Source organism: Heptranchias perlo, chromosome 39 (assembly GCF_035084215.1).
Source record: "Heptranchias perlo isolate sHepPer1 chromosome 39, sHepPer1.hap1, whole genome shotgun sequence".
Classification (NCBI taxonomy): domain Eukaryota; kingdom Metazoa; phylum Chordata; class Chondrichthyes; order Hexanchiformes; family Hexanchidae; genus Heptranchias; species Heptranchias perlo.
The window spans coordinates 2,654,131-2,673,537 of NC_090363.1; the positions used below are offsets into that span (position 1 = coordinate 2,654,131).

At 52.7% G+C, this 19,407-nt stretch overlaps 1 protein-coding gene across 1 annotated transcript in view; it reads left to right on the forward strand.

Annotated features, from left to right (window-relative positions):
- The window catches only part of LOC137304967 (uncharacterized), a 79,507-nt gene that overhangs the window by 31,082 nt on the left and 29,018 nt on the right, over positions 1–19,407 (forward strand). The window contains exons 13-25 of the mRNA XM_067973743.1: positions 526–647; positions 735–1,019; positions 1,699–1,818; positions 2,332–2,358; positions 3,332–3,358; positions 5,039–5,059; positions 6,529–6,549; positions 8,053–8,079; positions 8,625–8,651; positions 10,179–10,670; positions 13,617–13,831; positions 15,438–15,553; positions 18,261–18,355. Coding sequence (XP_067829844.1) covers positions 526–647; positions 735–1,019; positions 1,699–1,818; positions 2,332–2,358; positions 3,332–3,358; positions 5,039–5,059; positions 6,529–6,549; positions 8,053–8,079; positions 8,625–8,651; positions 10,179–10,670; positions 13,617–13,831; positions 15,438–15,553; positions 18,261–18,355 — 1,595 coding nt within the window. The remainder of the gene's footprint in view (positions 1–525; positions 648–734; positions 1,020–1,698; positions 1,819–2,331; positions 2,359–3,331; positions 3,359–5,038; positions 5,060–6,528; positions 6,550–8,052; positions 8,080–8,624; positions 8,652–10,178; positions 10,671–13,616; positions 13,832–15,437; positions 15,554–18,260; positions 18,356–19,407) is intronic.

The following is a 19,407-nucleotide window of genomic DNA, read 5'->3' on the forward strand; positions in this document are numbered from 1 at the left end:
TTTCTCTTCAAATACGTGTCCAATTGCCTTTTGAAAGTTCCTTTGGCATCTGCTCCCACCGCCCTTTCAGGGAGTGCGTTCCAGATCATCACAACCCTCTGTGTGAAAGAATCTCTCCTCGTTTCCCCTCTAGTTCTTTTGCCAATTATTTTAAATCTATGGCCTCTGGAGGAAAGAGTTTCTCCCTTCTTGCTCCATCAAAAGCCCGGATAATTTTGAGGGATAAATACTGGCCCAGGACACCGGGGAGTAGATTCCGAGGACTATTGAGAGGAGTTCCTGAGACTGACCCAATGATAATGTCTTCAGAGTGTGAGGTTCACCCATATTGGGGGAGGGCGGGAGGCTTCAGAGTGAGATCCTTCGAAACCCCTCCATCCTGTGTCCTCCCAAGCCCATTCGTTCATTCAGCAGATAGTTCAGATCCTTCCTCGCCGATTGGTGAATTCTAGCTTTGAAGGGAATGGGAAAACCTACCTCATTGGCCAAACCTTTGGTCACCTGTCCTCATATCTCCCGATGTAGCTCGGTGTCGAATTTACGCTCCTGTATAAATGCAAGTTGTGTTTGGATCTCCCTGACCGAGCTGACACTTGACGATGCCCGTCCCCTGACTCCCGCTCCCCGCACCATTATCATCCTCCGAGGTGAGTCGTCCTCGCATGTGATGGCGGGAACGTAATCCCATCTTGAATACGTCCCTTCGCCGTGACTGAAGTCTCTTCTCACTGTAGGTTTTGGGCTCCAACCCGCGATACGATTGGACGGTTACCGCAAGGAGGGAATCGGGATCCAGTGCCAATCTTCGGGTTGGTACCCTGCTCCCGTGATGCACTGGGCGAGCGGAGACGCCAAGGACATGACGGCGGAGGCCCAGACTGAGGCGGTGAGGAACACGGACGGTCTCTACAGGGTCTCGAGCGCCCTGGAGGTGACCAGCCGACCCAGCAACACCTTCAAGTGCCTGATACGCAGCACCATCTTGAAACATTCAGAGGAGTCCAGTCTGCACATCCCAGGTCAGTGAGGTGACTGCACGCCATTGAACAGAGAGCAAAAAAAAAAACAGTGACCCCCCCCTCCGCGGGATGTGCCAGAGGTCGACCAGTGCCCAGCTCCAAACGATCGCCTCGGGAGAGGACGGTTAACAGATTGTGGGGGTGAGGGGAGCGAGGACGGATTCGCACTGTGCTCACAATTGGTGCAAAATAGGTTGCTGCATTCGTCATGGGGGGAATCTAAGACTAGGGGACATAGTCTCAGAATAAGGGGTCGCCCGTTTAAGACGGAAATGAGGAAGAATTTCTTCTCCCAGAGAATTCTTTACTCCAAAAAGCTGTGGAGGCCGAGCCATTGAATACACTCAAGGCTGAGTTGGACAAATTTTTGATCAGCGAGGGAGTCAAAGGATAGGGGGAAAGGGCGGGAAAGTGGAGTTGAGGTAAAAATCAGATCTCATTGAATGGCGGAGCAGGCTCGAGGGGCCGAATGGCCTACTCCTGCTCCTATCTCTTATGGTCTTATGATCTCTTATGATCCATTCAGTTCCCCGTTTTCCAGTATCTACAGTGGTGTGGGGAGGGCGTTGTTGGTGACACGGTGAGGCCCAGTTGGAGCGACCCTGAGAACCCGCGGGCGTGGGATCGGAGCCGGGGTCAGTTTAATAATCGGAGACCTTCCTTCTGCTTCTGTTTCCAGATGAATTCTTCCCTCGGATGTCGGGTTTTTTCACCGCTTTCATCCTGTTTTTACTCTTGCTCCTCGGATTACTCGCGGCTGCGGCGTACTTCATTGTAAAAAAGTGGAGAATTATAAAAGGTACAAGGCGCTGGTCACTGATAATACTCGTGTTATGGTTTGAGAGTGAGGGGGGCGCCATTTTGAGAGTGAGGGGGGCGCCACTTTGAGAGTTGAAATGGGGAAAGAAAACACCCAGTTGAATTTAATAGATTTAAATCGCAGCAACTAAACCGTTATATGTGAATGAGTTTTCAGTACTTGAGTTCTGATGAGAACACAAGCCTTGGGGGCATTTCTCGGGGTGGGTTGGAGCTGAGTTGTGATCCAAGCACTGCTGTCGGAGGAGCTGTGGGTCCAGTCAGTGACGGGAGATTGTACACTCGGTATTTTACAATACACTTGCTGATTGATCGTAGCAACAGGATAATCTGCTGTGCGTTGTATTGGTATAATGCTGCAGTCCTTGTTCAATATTGCATCATTCATCTTACCCAAGAGCGATGCCCCCCCTAACAAATATACGTTATGGTATTGTGTGTCTGTACATCGAACAGTTCTTACATACGTACAAATCTCTCCGTTGTCTTTCAGAGCTTCGCAAATGCCCTACCGAGAACGGTAAGGAATATTCAGTGTAAACGATGCTAATTCCAGCTTCACCTTTGACCTCTGCATTCTCTCCACACATATAACCAATGGACAGTCTGTAAAATCGCCTGTCGCCTTTTACCAGCAGTCACTGTTATCAGGGTAGCTGGTTGGGCCGTGTCGTTGAGTCAAATGCCGTTTTTATCCCATGACGTCTTTAGCGGGTGTTTCTCCCACTCCGTTTTTCCGTGAAAATTGCCAACCAGCGACTTTGGTCCTTATTTGCGGAACCTTAATTGGAATTACCGTGTAGGATCCAGTCCAATTGAGGATATCAGTGAGCGTAGCACTGGGTTATGATTCCTGCACCAGCAAACTTGGAGATTGTGAGTTCAAATCCCAACCCCCTACGTTGTGAAATTGAACTCGATAAATCCAGTAATTTGTGGTCTAAATTCGGCCTTGCTAATGACGACAATGTCCCGAGACTGAATAAGAAAGACATAGTTACTTGCTGTCAAGTCCCATTCACCCATCACCCCTGCGCTCGCTGACCTACACTGGCTCCCAGTCCACCAACGCCTTGATTTCTCATCCATCAACATCTCTCCGCCCTCCCCACCTCTGTAACCTCCTCCAGCCCCTACAACCCTCCGAGATCTGTGTTCCTCCAATTCTGGCCTCTTGCCCATCCCCAATTTTAATCGCTCCACCATTGGCGGCCGTGCCTTCAGCCGCCTGGGCCCTAAGCTCTGGAATTCCCTCCCTAAACCTCTCCGCCTCTCTCTCCTTTTTAAGACGCTCCTTAAAACCTCCCTCTTTGACCGAGCTTTTGGTCACCTGTCCTAATATCTCCTTATGTGGCTCGGTGTCAAATTTTGTTTGATAATCGCTCCTGTGAAGCACCTTGGGACGTTTTACTACGTTAAAGGCGCTATATAAATGCAGGTTGTTGTTGTTGGGAATGGCTGATCACTAATCTTTGTTTTTCTTTCTATTGTAGAGCACAAAACTTTATTTAGGAAACAAGGTAAGAGGAGTAAATATTCACCCTGTCCCGTCTCAAGCCAAGCGTGGCTGGTCCTTAAATCTCCACAGTGCTGGTTCCCAATTATCCACAAATCTAGAACATTCCAGAGTACTCTGTGTAATAAATGAGGCACTGTGTAGAATGTTCCAGAGTATCCTGTGTGGAAAATAAAGGGGACACCAGAGCACTGAGTTCTAGGGTATCCAGAGTACCCCATGAGGTAAATGGGGCACTGCGTTCTAGAGTACCCCATGAGGTAAATGGGGCACTTGGTTCTAGAATAGCCCCGAAGCAAGTGGGGCGCTGGGTTCTAGAATAGCCCCTGAAGTAAGTGGGGCGCTGGGTTCTAGAATAGCCCTTGACGTAAGTGGGGCGCTGGGTTCTAGAATAGCCCTTGAAGCAAGTGGGGCACTGGGGTCTAGAATAGCCCTTGAAGTAAGTGGGGCACTGGGGTCTAGAACAGCCCTTGAAGTAAGTGGGGCACTGGGTTCCAGAACAGCCCTTGAAGTAAGTGGGGCGCTGGGTTCTAGAATAGCCCTTGACGCAAGTGGGGCGCTGGGTTCTAGAATAGCCCTTGAAGTAAGTGGGGCACTGGGTTCTAGAACAGCCCTTGAAGTGAGTGGGGCACTGGGTTCTAGAACAGCCCTTGAAGTAAGTGGGGCACTGTGTTCTAGAACAGCCCTTGAAGTAAGTGGGGCACTGGGTTCTAGAACAGCCCTTGAAGTAAGTGGGGCACTGGGTTCTAGAACAGCCCTTGAAGTAAGTGGGGTGCTGGGTTCCATGTACCCTCCCGTGGAAAGAGTTTTACTGGGAACCTAATACTGGAAGGACTGGGCTTGTTGATGATAGTGAGTCCAATACATGGTGGTTGTTCCATTGCCCGCTCTTGATGTGCCTCAAATGGAGGAGTCCAGAAGGGGCATTTACAATTTCTTGTTGTGATGTACCTCCAAGGCACAAGTCAGGAGTGTGATGGAATACTCTCCACTTGCCTGGATGAGTGCAGCTCCAACAACACTCAAGAAGCTCGACACCATCCGGGGCAAAGCAGCCCACTTGATTGGCACCCCATCCACCACCCTAAACATTCACTCCCTCCACCACCGGCGCACAGTGGCTGCAGTGTGTACCATCCACAGGATGCACTGCAGCAACTCGCCAAGGCTTCTTCGACAGCACCTCCCAAACCCGCGACCTCCACCACCCAGAAGGACAAGGGCAGCAGGCACATGGGAACAACACCACCTGCACGTTCCCCTCCAAGTCACACACCATCCTGACTTGGAAATATATCGTCGTTCCTTCATCGTCGCTGGGTCAAAATCCTGGAACTCCCTTCCTAACAGCACTGTGGGAGAACCTTCACCACACGGACTGCAGCGGTTCAAGGCGGCGGCACACCACCACCTTCTCAAGGGCAATTAGGGATGGGCAATAAATGCCGGCCTCGCCCACATCCCCAGAGTGAATTTTAAAGACGTGTAGGTGGGAAACAAGGAAACTAAGTACAAACTGAGTTTGAACTAAAAGCTTCTCCTGAGGGTCAGGGGTTGGAGAAGTCGCCGATGATTTAATTTACTATTGGACGGCTCGGTGCCCGCCCGCAGGGACTAGGCCCAGAGCTCGGCCTTTACTTATCATGTTTTTTGATGCCTCTTTTTTTCTTTTTTTTTCCCCCAGAGGAGCTCAAGGTCGAAGTGGGTGAGTTTTCCAGATAATAAAACACTTTGGCAGATGCTTCCCATCGCCTCCTTCTCTCAACGGAACTGCTCTGCTCCATTCCCAAACCCCCTAAGCACAGCCCGTAGGTCAATTAACTGTAACGCTGCGGCCAGTCGCACGGTCAGTACCGTCGAGCGCAGGAGGCCGCGCGGGTTGACGTGCTGACCTACCGCGCGGGGTGGTCAGAGCGGGTTTGGCCGGCTTGCCGTTCTCTACCTGGTGATCTCCCGAGCTCATTGGGGAAGGAGGGGGAAGAGGCTGGGAGGGAGATACGGGGGCTGCCCCCTAATCAGAGAGAGTTCAAACGGACTATTCCCACTCCGCCTCCCCACAGGTGAGGTTATGCACTTTGGCAGGAAAAATCGGAGAGCAAGTTATTATCTTAATGGCGAGAAACTGGAAAGTACTGCAGTACAAAGGGATCTGGGGGTCCTAGTGCAAGAAAATCAAAAAGTTAGTATGCAGGTGCAGCAGGTGATCAAGAAGGCCAACGGAATGTTGGCTTTTATTGCTCGGGGGATAAAATATAAAAACAGGGAGGTATTGCTGCAGTTATATAAGGTATTGGTGAGACCGCACCTGGAATACTGCATACAGTTTTGGTGTCCATACTTAAGAAAAGACATACTTGCTCTCGAGGCAGTACAAAGAAGGTTCACTCGGCTAATCCCGGGGATGAGGGGGTGGACATATGAGGAGAGGTTGAGTAGATTGGGACTCTACTCATTGGAGTTCAGAAGAATGAGAGGCGATCTTATTGAAACATATAAGATTGTGAAGGGGCTTGATCGGGTGGATGCGGTAAGGATGTTCCCAAGGATGGGTGAAACTAGAACTAGGGGGCATAATCTTAGAATAAGGGGCTGCTCTTTCAAAACTGAGATGAGGAGAAACTTCTTCACTCAGAGGGTAGTAGGTCTGTGGAATTTGCTGCCCCAGGAAGCTGTGGAAGCTACATCATTAAATAAATTTAAAACAAATGGACAGTTTTCTAGAAGTAAAGGGAATTAGGGGTTACGGGGAGCGGGCAGGAAATTGGACATGAATTTAGATTTGAGGTTAGGATCAGATCAGCCATGATCTTATTGAATGGCGGAGCAGGCTCGAGGGGCCGATTGGCCTACTCCTGCTCCTATTTCTTATGTTCTTATGTAGGTATCTCCGAACAGCCAAGAATGTGCTCACCTCCCCGGTAGAGGACGGTACACAGCAGCCTCTCTACAGGCCCTTGTAATGGCCGTGACCGCGGGAGGGGTCAGAGGCCGGGCCCCGGGGGGGTCAGAGGCCGGGCTCCGGAGGTCAGACGGGGTGAAAGGTCTTTCTGCCTCTTTGTGCATAATGAAGACCCCACTCCATCCATTTTGTGTAGATTTGTAAACACAAACCTGAGTATTTGGTTTCTCCGCTATCACAAACTAATTTGCTTTTTTTATTTTGTTTTCCTTCAGATAACGCCAAAGTTAATTTACGTAAGTCACTCTCAGTCCAATGTGTGAGGGGAGTTGATTTGTTTTCCCCCGATCGCGCCGTCCCCCGATCGCGCCGTCCCCCGATTGCGCCGTCCCCGGATCGCGCCGTCCCCGGATCGCGCCGTCCCCGGATCGCGCCGTCCCCGGATCGCGCCGTCCCCCGATCGCGCCGTCCCCCGATCGCGCCGTCCCCCGGCTCGCGCCGTCCCTCAATCGCGCCGTCCCCGGCTATCTATCTATCTTTCTCTCTCTCTCTCTCTCTCTCTCAAGTTTATGGAGGGTGGAAGATGGGAGGCCGGCCAGGAGATTATTGGAATAGTCCAGGCTGGAGGTCCTGGTAACGGATGAGAGTTTCAGCAGCAGATGAGCTGAGGCGGAGGCAGAGACGGGCGATGTTACGCAGGTGGGAGTAGGCGGTCTTGGTAGGTTCATTCTGATTGGATGAACTGTGATCGGGGACCTTCGGTTGTGTCTGGTTGAATCGAACATTGTGCCCGAGGATCCATCCTCGGCCCCTCCTATTTCTCATCTCCATGGTGCCCCTCCGCGACATCATCCGAAAACACAATGTCAGGTCCCACATCTATGGTGACGACACCCAGCTCGACCTCACCACCACCTCCCACCACTCTTCCACTCTCTCCGATTTGTCTCATTGCTTGTCCGACATCCAGACCTGGATCAGCAAAAATTTCCCCCAATTAAATGTTGGGAAGACCGAAGCCGTTGTCTTCAGTCCCCACCACAAACTCCGTTCCCTCGGCCCCCGACTCCATCCCTCTCCCCGGCCACTGTCTGAGGCTGAACCAGACCGTTCGCAACCTTGGTGTCCTGTTTGACCCTGAGATGAGCTTCTGACCCCATATCCGCTCCATCACCAAGACAGCCTACTCCCACCTCCATAACATCGCCCGTCTCCGCCCCGCCTCAGCTCATCTGCTGCTGAAACCCTCACCCGTGCCTTTCTTACCTCTAAACTCAACTATTCCAATGCTCCCCTGGCCGGCCTCCCATCTTCCACCCTCCATAAACTTGAGCTCATCCTAAATTCCATTGGCTCCCGGTCCGGGAACGCCTCGATTTTAAAATTCTCATCCTTGTTTTCAAATCCCTCCGTGGCCTTGCCCCTCTCTATCTCTGTAACCTCCTCCAGCCCTACAACCCTCCGAGATCTCTGCGCTCCTCCAATTCTGGCCTCTTGGGAATCCCCGATTTTCTTCGCTCCACCATTGGCGGCCGTGCCTTCAGCTGCCTGGGCCCTAAGTTCTGGAATTCCCTCCCTAAACCTCTCCGCCTCTCTCTCTCCTTAAAACCTACCTCTTTGACCGAGCTTTTGGTCACCTGTCCTAATATCCCCTTTTGTGGCTCGGTGTCAAATTTTGTTTGATAATCGCTCCTGTGAAGCACCTTGGGACGTTTTACTACGTTAAAGGCACTGTATAAATGCAAGTTGTTGTTATTTGGCTTCTTATTAACAAAAGTATCTTTTTTTTTTCATTACAGTTCTAGAGAAGCAGCTATCGAAATCAGGTACGGTCTCAAATATCACTGGGCAGCTGCAGTGCCCGGTCTGAGAATGGCCCATCTCCTCAGGCTTTCTCTTTTTTCCCCCCACCCATGTGGTGCAGGGAGTTACAATCGGTTACCAGACCCAGGCTTGAAGGGGTACATCTCCTCTCTGAGTGGGGTTCGATAGTAACCACACTATGGTGTAACTACTATGATACGGTGGTTCATCAAAGCCCATTGCTGTAGAGAGAGCTTCAACACTCCAACACAGCCGGCCGCTGAGTACCAGACCTCGCGAGTCGGGGGGGGGGAAGGTCTCGGAATATTCTGCCCCGTGTGATACTGAACGTTCAACACTTCCAATATTTACAAGAGTGGCATTAAGGGATATGGGCCAAAGGCAGGTATATGGAGTTAGATTACAGATCAGCCATGATCTTATCAAATGGCGGAGCAGGCACGAGGGGCTGAATGGCCTACTCCTGTTCCTATGTTCCTATGAAATTCAGTGGATTGAATAACTGGTTCTGAAAATCCTTTAACCTTTGATCGTTTGTGTTTTTCAGCTGTGGAGAGAGTCGTTGCTGATGCAGGTGAGACACAAACCGTCCCGTTCCGTGGGTCTGATTCTTCACCTCGATTCCCAGATCTCAAACTGTGGGGCTCCTCATCTCTCTCACTCCCTCCAGGCTCATCGGAACCTGAACTCTCCATTGGATGAGGTCAAACTGGGCAGGACCATCCATTGGAGGAGGTCAAACTGGGCAGGACCATCCATTGGATGAGGTCAAACTGGGGCAGGACCATCCATTGGATGAGGTCAAACTGGGGCAGGACCATCCATTGGAGCAGGTCAAACTGGGCAGGACCATCCATTGGAGCAGGTCAAACTGGGCAGGACCATCCATTGGAGCAGGTCAAACTGGGCAGGACCATCCATTGGATGAGGTCAAACTGAGCAGGACCATCCGTTGGAGGAGGTCAAACTGGGCAGGACCATCCGTTGGAGGAGGTCAAACTGGGTAGGACCATCCGTTGGAGGAGGTCAAACTGGGCAGGACCATCCGTTGGAGAAGGTTAAACTGGGCAGGACCATCCGTTGGAGGAGGTCAAACTGGGGCAGGACCATCCGTTGGAGGAGGTCAAACTGGGGCAGGACCATCCATTGGAGGAGGTCAAACTAGGGCAGGACCATCCATTGGATGAGGTCAAACTGGGCAGGACCATCCATTGGAGCAGGTCAAACTGGGCAGGACCATCCATTGGATGAGGTCAAACTGAGCAGGACCATCCATTGGAGGAGGTCTAACTGGGCAGGACCATCCGTTGGAGAAGGTCTAACTGGGCAGGACCATCCATTGGAGAAGGTCAAACTGGGCAGGACCATCCGTTGGAGGAGGTCAAACTGGGCAGGACCATCCATTGGAGGAGGTCAAACTGGGCAGGACCATCCGTTGGAGGAGGTCAAACTGGGCAGGACCATCCGTTGGAGGAGGTCAAACTGGGCAGGACCATCCGTTGGAGGAGGTCAAACTGGGCAGGACCATCCATTGGAGCAGCAGCCAATTTGAGAGAGTTCCAGATTCCCACTCCCCTTTGTGTGAAGAAGTGCTTCCTGACATCACCCCTGAACGGCCTGGCTCTAATTTTAAGGTTCTGCCCCCTTGTTCTGGACTCTCCCCACCAGAGGAAATAGTTTCTCTCTATCCACCCTATCAAATCCTTTAAACATCTTTAAACACCTCAATCAGATCACCCCCTTAATCTTCTAAACTCGAGGGGACACAAGCCCAGTCTGTGCAACCTGTCCTCGTAATTTAACCCTTTTAGCCCCGGTATCATTCTGGTGAATCTGAGCTGCGCCCCCTCCAAGGCCAATATATCCTTCCTGAGGGGCGGGGCCCAGAACTGAACCCAGTCTCTCTAAATGTGGTCTGACCAGAACTTTATACAACTGAACAATAATTTCCACCCCTCTTGAGGTGAAGCCCAACATTCCATTAGGCTTTTAAAATGATTTTTTTTGTACCTGTCCACTAGTTTTTAGTGATTTCTGTACGTGCTAGTAGTTCGTGTGAATGGTCTGACTCCCCCCCCCCCACCCCCCTTTGTGTTGCCAGTTTCTGTGACCTTCGACCCCGAGACTGCCAACCCCTACCTGGCCATTTCGGAGGACCGGCTGACCATCTTCTTCAACGAGGACTGGCAGGACTTCCCGGACTGCGCAAAGAGATTCAACGCCCGGCTGTTTGTGGCGGCGACGGAAGGTTACGAGGTCGGGAGCGGGAGCCAGTACTGGGAAGTGAACGTGGGCAGTAAACCGGACTGGGACCTGGGAGTGGTGCGGGAGTCTGTCTCCAGGAACGACTGGGCCACGCTGGCCCCCGAGAACGGTTACTGGACCATCGGCAAGCGGGGCGAGAGCTACGAGGTCAACGGCGAGCCCCCCAAACCGATCGAGGGAAAGGCCACGGCCCAGATCATCGGGATTCACCTGGACTGCGACGGGGGAACGGTGGGGTTCTACAACGTCGACAGCATGGCCCTGATCCACACCTTCACCACGACGTTCACCGAGAAGATCTACCCCTTCTTCAGCCCTTGGGGGTCCAGCGAGGTTATGAAAATCTCTCCCCTTTAACTCGAGGCTCCCAGCTCGTTCGAAGCTCAGCAACGCAGAGCGAGGCCTCTCCATTAGTGTCCTCGGACAATAAGGATGGGCAATAAGAGAAGGCCTCAGACCCCCAAAAAAATGGTCACGTACAATGGCAATTGACAATGACCAAATCGTTTATTTTGCCAACGTGAAAAAGACTCGATGGGCAACTTCCCCCCCGCTTAATTGGGGGTCGTAAACATAAGACTCTCACCAATAAATCCAATAGGGAATTTAGGAGAATTTCAATCAACATGATACAGTATTTGATGGACTGTCAAATTTTTTTTAACTCCGTGAGTGGTTAGAATGGGGAACTCGTTACTGCAGGGAGTGGTTGAGGTGAACAGCACAGAGACACATTTAAGGGGAAGTTAGATAAACACATGAGGGAGAAAGGAACAGAAGAATATGCTGATAGGGTGAGATGAAGTCGGGAGGGAGGAGGCTCATGTGGAGCATAAACACCGGCAGTTGGGCCGAATGGCCTGTTTCTGTGCTGTACGTTCTGTGTTCGATGTCAGAGACTGGAACTTTTTTCCAGCACTAATGTAACTAGTCACGATGTGCAGAAAAATTAATAAGAAAGATAAATGTTAAAGTTGGCCATTGTTTTGATTTATGCTGCATTGTGGGCTTGTACGTCCACACCCTGTCATGGCTTAAAATTCCCAAACGTGCACTGTGACTAATCTTGGAAATGTGGAGTTTTTTTTAAAGCACAGAAAGAGGCCATTCAGCCCCTCTCGCCTGTGCTGAACCTAAGCTCCTCTCGGGGCCTAATTCAAAAAAAAGGTCCCAAATTCCAGCTTCTTCCCCAAACTAATCCAAATCTCTTGGTTTTTCTTAACACTCCTGAGATTATTGGTTCCATTTCATACTCTGGTCTTCGAAGAATCACGGTGTAAATCGTTAATAAAGTTTAAATGAATTTCCTGAGTTGGGAAATCACCTCTTGCATTCTGTTGTGCTCATTTAAACACAATGCTAAGTTCAGTTTGCGGGTGAATTGTGGGGGGGGTGGGGGTTGCCAACCCTCCAGGATTGGCCTGGAGTCTCCAGGAATTGAAGATTAATCTCCAGGACACTGCTGGGAGCAAAAAAAAACCCCCCAGGAGACAAGGAATATCCCAGGGGGGGGGCATCTAAAAAAAAAATAATTTCTTTCAACACTTTATTAGTTGTTATGACGTTGGGAATGGGGAAGAAAAAGGTGTTTGACTGACAGTCCAGAATCCTCCAATCAGGTAACAAAGAGTCTGTTTGCTTCCTGATTGGCTGTGGGAAGGCGGGGCATTGTGACGATGGACATGGCGGGTGACCAATGGGGGAACAGCATAGGGGCGGGGCAGTTGGAGGGAGGAAGTCATGTGATGAAGCCTCCAGGAAGAGTTGGCAACCCCGAAGTTTCTATCCCCCCCACCTCCTTTTGATGAAGACCCCCCCCCCCCGGGCCAGTGGTACTGGGATCCCTCCCACCCCAGGCCCTGGTCGTATTTCCATACCCGGGGTCCCAGTTACCTACAGGAGGCAGGCTTATCGTGTGCTAGGCCTCGGCCTGGGTGAAGGGAGAAAGAGGTGGCTGCTTCAAGACTTTTCCTTTCCCTAATTGGGGGGAGGGTCTTTAACAGTTGCACTCTTGATGGTGCTCAGGGAGGCACCGCCTTCAGTTTTCCCACAGGGCTCCTCCCCTCCACTGTCGCCGAAGGCCGTATTCCTGGAGGCACCGCCCTGTCCCCACACTTCCGCCATTGGCTGCCCAACACGTCCATCCTCGCGGTGCCCTGCCCCCCAAAACCCCCGCCATTGGCTGCCCAACACGTCCATCCTCGCAGTGCCCTGCCCCCCAAAACCCCCGCCATTGGCTGCCCAACACGTCCATCCTCGCAGTGCCCTGCCCCCCCCAAAACCCCCGCCATTGGCTGCCCAACACGTCCATCCTCGCGGTGCCCTGCCCCCCCCCAAAACCCCCGCCATTGGCTGCCCAACACGTCCATCCTCGCGGTGCCCTACCCCCCCCCCCCAAAACCCCCACCATTGGCTGCCCAACACGTCCATCCTCGCAGTGCCCTGCCCCCCCCAAAACCCCCACCATTGGCTGCCCAACACGTCCATCCTCGCAGTGCCCTGCCCCCCAAAACCCCCACCATTGGCTGCCCAACACGTCAATCCTCGCGGTGCCCTACCCCCCCCCCCAAAACCCCCACCATTGGCTGCCCAACACGTCCACCCTCGCGGTGCCCTGCCCCCCAAAACCCCCGCCATTGGCTGCCCAACATGTCCATCCTCGCGGTGCCCTGCCCCCCCAAAACCCCCACCATTGGCTGCCCAACACGTCAATCCTCGCGGTGCCCTACCCCCCCCCAAAACCCCCGCCATTGGCTGCCCAACACGTCCACCCTCGCGGTGCCCTGCCCCCCAAAACCCCCGCCATTGGCTGCCCAACACGTCCACCCTCGCGGTGCCCTGCCCCCCCAAAACCCCCACCATTGGCTGCCCAACACGTCCATCCTCGCGGTGCCCTGCCCCCCAAAACCCCCGCCATTGGCTGCCCAACACGTCCATCCTCGCAGTGCCCTGCCCCCCAAAACCCCCGCCATTGGCTGCCCAACATGTCAATCCTTACCAACCCCAACCCCCCCCCCCAACAAATTCGGCCATTGGTCCCCTGACACATCCACCCTCGCGGAGCCCACCCCCACCATTGGTCGGCCAATCAGAAAGCGAAAAGACTACTCGATCGAACGATTCCTGACTGTCAGTCAAACGGCACTTTTTCCTCCATCTCCAATATTTTTTATAATTAATAAACGTGCAAAGAAAATTTTAAAAATCACAAACCATTTTGTTTAAAGCCCCTGTGATTTTTTTTTTCTCCCCCCGGGTTTTTTTTTGCTCGCAGGAGTGTCCTGGAGATTAATCTTCAATTCCTGGAGACTCCAGGCCAATCCTGGAGGGTTGGCAACCCCCTACATGGATACCAGGCAGGACGGCCCAAGGGGTCCTGAGGCCAGTGGGGAATCCACGTCCGATGAACTCCGATGGGAAGCATTTCGCACGGAGCTTAACTTCAGCGACTTTGTGAAAACTGCACCCCTGTCATGGAAAAACAGTTTGGTGAACCAATCTTTGGGGCCAACCATGAGCCTCACTCTATTTCTGTCTCGTCAGGGGGTTGCCAACCCTCCAGGATTGGCCTGGAGTCTCCAGGGATTGAAGATTCACTGCTGTGAACAACCCAAGGAGATAAAATCATTACGAAAACTTTTTTTTCTACATTTTCTTCAAACACTTTTGTTTGTTGTAACAATATTGGAGATGGTTTTTGGGGGGTGGGGGAAGGCTGTTTGACTGGGGTTAGAGGCAGGCGGTCATGTGAGCGAAACCTCCAGGAATACATCCAACCAGAGTTGGCAACCCTTATGACTTAATGGTATCCCACACAAGTGATGGGGGTGTGGCGTGTTTTGACACCATGGGGGTGATTTTAACCCCCAAGAACGGGTGGGTGGGAGTTGAAAATAGTTATTTTTTGGGTCGTGACCGCAACCCGGATTTATTTCCGGGTTTAACATCGGTGCAGAAAAGCCCAGGCTTCCCACCGGGAATGGAAAGTCCCAAAATTTTGTGGTTGCGACCCAAAAAAACAACTATTTTCAACTCCCACCCGCTCCCAACCCACCTGTTCTCGGGGGTTAAAATCACCCCCATCAGTCTATTGTTCTAATCACCAATGAACCCCCCCACCCCTGCCATTGGGAGTGTGTCCACGTGTGGGAACAAAATTGGGCTCAGCTCCGATGATGCCTGCATTGTCGGATAGCCTCTGACACTTGCTGTGTGGGATCATTCTGTGCTCTCATTCTCCGACCCACATTCCCATCTACTGGGGGGGTCCTCACCGGCAGCAGAGGCTCACAGTGTTTACCCCGAATATTACCTGTAAAAGAAAAAAAGAGCTTTCATTTATATAGTGCCTTTCACCACCTCAGGATGTCCCAAAGTGCTTTACTGCCAATGAAGTACTTTTGAAGTGTAGTCTCTGTTGTAATACAGGAAACGCGGCAGCTAATTGGTGCACAGCAAGATCCCACAAACAGCAATGAGATAATGAGTAGATAATCTGTTTTTAATTATGTCGGAGGGTCAGTACTGAGGGAGCGCTGCACTGTCGGAGGGTCAGTACCGAGGGAGCGCTGCACTGTCGGAGGGTCAGTACCGAGGGAGCGCTGCACTGTCGGAGGGTCAGTACTGAGGGAGCGCTGCACTGTCGGAGGGTCAGTACCGAGGGAGCGCCGCACTGTCGGAGGGTCAGTACCGAGGGAGCGCCGCACTGTCGGAGGGTCAGTACCGAGGGAGCGCTGCACTGTCGGAGGGTCAGTACTGAGGGAGCGCTGCACTGTCGGAGGGTCAGTATTGAGGGAGAGCCGCACTGTCGGAGGGTCAGTACCGAGGGAGCGCCGCACTGTCGGAGGGTCAGTACTGAGGGAGCGCCGCACTGTCGGAGGGTCAGTACTGAGGGAGCGCTGCACTGTCGGAGGGTCAGTACTAAGGGAGCGCTGCAGTGTCGGAGGGTCAGTACTGAGGGGGGAATGGAGTGTGGGGGGAAGGGGGTGGGTAAAGTAAAGAGGGTGAGGGAGGTTTCTGGTGATTGCAGGAAGCGGATCTCCGCCCTGATCACACGGTTATTCTGAGCTCAGTGTGAAGGATGTGAAACTGAAAGTCTCCGCCCTCCCTCTCCCTCCGTCCCTCCGCCCTCTCCCTCCGTCCCTCCTCCTCTCCCTCCTCCTCCTCCGGGCCGTTTCCTGATTGGGATCCTGAATATTCCGCTGATAATCGGTGAGTTTTCCGGGTGATTGAGCGGGCGGAGGGTCCGGTTCGGTTCACTGAGACCCCCCCCCCAGTCTGGGACGGGCGCGGTTCAGGTCAATGGGGTGGATTCAGCCTCAAAATCAAGGGGGAAATAGGCCCGGCCCCGGATGGGCGGTTGGACCGGCGCTAAAGTCCAATAACCGGGCCCGGAGCCCGTGTTTAAAGCGGGTCCCGGGTCCCGGGTCAGTACCTGGAGCAGGATCGGGAGTGGGGAATCCCTATTTTCCCGGGCACTTCCCCTGTTCACACATGGAGGGAGGAGCGGGACCCCCCGGGACCCCCCGGGACCCCCTCCCTCCCCTGGGAGCAATGGTCCAGTGAGAGCCGGGAATTGGTGCTGGGAGATTCGAGCAGCGACAGGCGGCCCTGGGGAGGGAGCAGAGGAGGTGGGGGTCAGGAAAATCCTGGCTTCTCCTTCCTCCTGGCAAGGAATTTCACTCAGAGGGAGCAAACACCGGGAATCTGGGCTCTCACCGGGAATCTGGGCTCTCACCGGGAATCTGGGCTCACACTGGGAATCTGGGCTCACACCGGGAATCTGGGCTCTCACCGGGAATCTGGGCTCACACCGGGAATCTGGGCTCTCACCGGGAATCTGGGCTCACACTGGGAATCTGGGCTCACACTCCCCACTGTTTACACACCAGGAATCTGGGCTCACACTCCCCACTGTTTACACACCAGGAATCTGGGCTCACACCGGGAATCTGGGCTCACACCGGGAATCTGGGCTCACACCGGGAATCTGGGCTCTCACTGGGAATCTGGGCTCACACCGGGAATCTGGGCTCACACCGGGAATCTGGGCTCACACTGGGAATCTGGGCTCACACTCCCCACTGTTTACACACCAGGAATCTGGGCTCACACTCCCCACTGTTTACACACCAGGAATCTGGGCTCACACTCCCCACTGTTTACACACCAGCAATCTGGGCTCACACTCCCCACTGTTTACACACCAGGAATCTGGGCTCACACCGGGAATCTGGGCTCACACCGGGAATCTGGGCTCACACCAGGAATCTGGGCTCTCACCGGGAATCTGGGCTCACACCGGGAATCTGGGCTCTCACCGGGAATCTGGGCTCACACCAGGAATCTGGGCTCTCACCGGGAATCTGGGCTCACACCGGGAATCTGGGCTCACACTCCCCACGGTTTACACACCGGGAATCTGGGCTCACACTCCCCACGGTTTACACACCAGCAATCTGGGCTCACACTCCCCACTGTTTACACACCAGGAATCTGGGCTCACACTCCCCACGGTTTACACACCAGGAATCTGGGCTCACACTCCCCACTGTTTACACACCAGGAATCTGGGCTCACACTCCCCACTGTTTACACACCAGCAATCTGGGCTCACACTCCCCACGGTTTACACACCAGCAATCTGGGCTCACACTCCCCACTGTTTACACACCAGGAATCTGGGCTCACACTCCCCACGGTTTACACACCAGCAATCTGGGCTCACACTCCCCACTGTTTACACACCAGGAATCTGGGCTCACACTCCCCACGGTTTACACACCAGCAGTCTGGGCTCACACTCCCCACGGTTTACACACCAGGAATCTGGGCTCACACTCCCCACGGTTTACACACCAGCAATCTGGGCTCACACTCCCCACTGTTTACACACCAGCAATCTGGGCTCACACTCCCCACGGTTTACACACCAGCAATCTGGGCTCACACTCCCCACTGTTTACACACCAGCAATCTGGGCTCACACTCCCCACTGTTTACACACCAGGAATCTGGGCTCACACTCCCCACGGTTTACACACCAGGAGTCCCCTCCTCCACTAGTCTGGATCTCCCCCCTGACTGTTCCTGTCAGTACGTCTCATTGATGTAAAGTATCTGATTATATTTCAGGATGTTACATTTCACTCTCCCTGGATGTCAATATAAACTAAAGGATACAGTTCTAAAGGAACAGAGAGATCTGGGGGTTTATGTACACAGGTTGAGAAGGCGATTAAAAAAGCATGCGGGATCCTGGGCTTTATAAATAGAGGCACAGAGTACAAAAGAAAGGAGGTTATGATGAACCTTTATAAAACACTGGTTTACCCACAGCCGGAGTATTGTGTCCAATTCTGGGCACTGCACTTTAGGAAAGATGTGAAAACCTTAGAGAGGGTGCAGAGGAGATTTACTAGAATGATTCCAGGGATGAGGGACTTTAGTTACGTGGATAGACTGGAGAAGCTGGATTTGTTCTCCTTGGAACAGAGAAGGTTGAGAGGAGATTTGATAGAGGTATTCAAAATCATGAAGGGTTTGGATAAAGTAAATAAAGAGAAACCGTTCCCATTGGCAGAAGGGTCGAGAACCAGAGGACACAGATTTAAGGTGATTGGCAAAAGAACCAAAGGCGACATCAGGAAAAACTTTTTTACACAGCGAGTGGTTAGGATCTGGAATGCGCTGCCCGAGGGGGTGGTGGAGGCAGATTCAATCATGGCCTTCAAAAGGGAACTGGATAAGTACTTGAAAGGAAAAAATTTGCAGGGCTACAGGGAAAGGGAGTGGGACTAGCTGGATGGCTCTTGCAGAGAGCCGACATGGACTCGATGGGCCGAATGGCCTCCTTCTGTGCTGTAACCTTTCTATGATTCTATGTCGGATAGATGTAAAGTATGTGGTTATATTTCAGGGTGTTACATCTCACTGTCCCTGGCCCTCTGATGATGGATGCCCTGGTCTCCCTTACGTTTCTCCAGCTCCAGATTCTTCTTTGGATCTCTCAGGGTAAGAAAAAACGATTTTATATATTTCATGAATAATAATAACCTGTTTGTCATTTCTTATATTGTCTGATTGAATCAGTAGGTAGCACTACTCTTGACTCTGAATCAGAAGGTCTAAGCCCCACTCTGTGACTGGAGCCTGTAATCAAGGCAGACATTTCCAGTGCAGTACTGAGGGAGCGCCGCACTGTCGGAGGGTCAGTACTGAGGGAGCGCTGCACTGTCGGAGGGTCAGTACTGAGGGAGCGCCGCACTGTCGGAGGGTCAGTACTGAGGGAGCGCTGCACTGTCGGAGGGTCAGTACTGAGGGAGCGCTGCACTGTCGGAGGGTCAGTACTGAGGGAGCGCCGCACTGTCGGAGGGTCAGTACTGAGGGAGAGCTGCACTGTCGGAGGGTCAGTACTGAGGGAGCGCTGCACTGTCGGAGGGTCAGTACTGAGGGAGCGCTGCACTGTCGGAGGGTCAGTACTGAGGGAGCGCTACACTGTCGGAGGGTCAATACTGAGGGAGCACTGCACTGTCGGAGGGTCAGTACTGAGGGAGCGCTGCACTGTTGGATGGTCAGTACTGAGGGAGCGCTGCACTGTCGGAGGGTCAGTACTGAGGGAGCGCTGCACAGTCGGAGGGTCAGTACTGAGGGAGCGCTGCAATGTCGGAGGGTCAGTACTGAGGGAGTGCTGCACTGTCGGAGGGTCAATACTGAGGGAGCGCTGCACAGTCGGAGGGTCAGTACTGAGGGAGTGCTGCATTGTTGGAGGGTCAGTACTGAGGGAGTGCTGCATTGTTGGAGGGTCAGTACTGAGGGAGTGCTGCATTGTTGGAGGTGCTGTATTTCGGATGAGATGTTAAATCGAGGCCCCATCTGCCCTCTCAGATGGACGTAAAAGATCCCATTGCACTATTTTGAGGAAGAGCACAGGAGTTCTCCCTGGTTTCCTGGTCAATATTTATCCCTCAACCAAATGCTGTGGATGCTGGAAATCTGAAAATAAAACCAGAAAATGCTGTAAACACTCAGCGGGTCATTGCTGTTTATTGGGGACAGGATGCAGA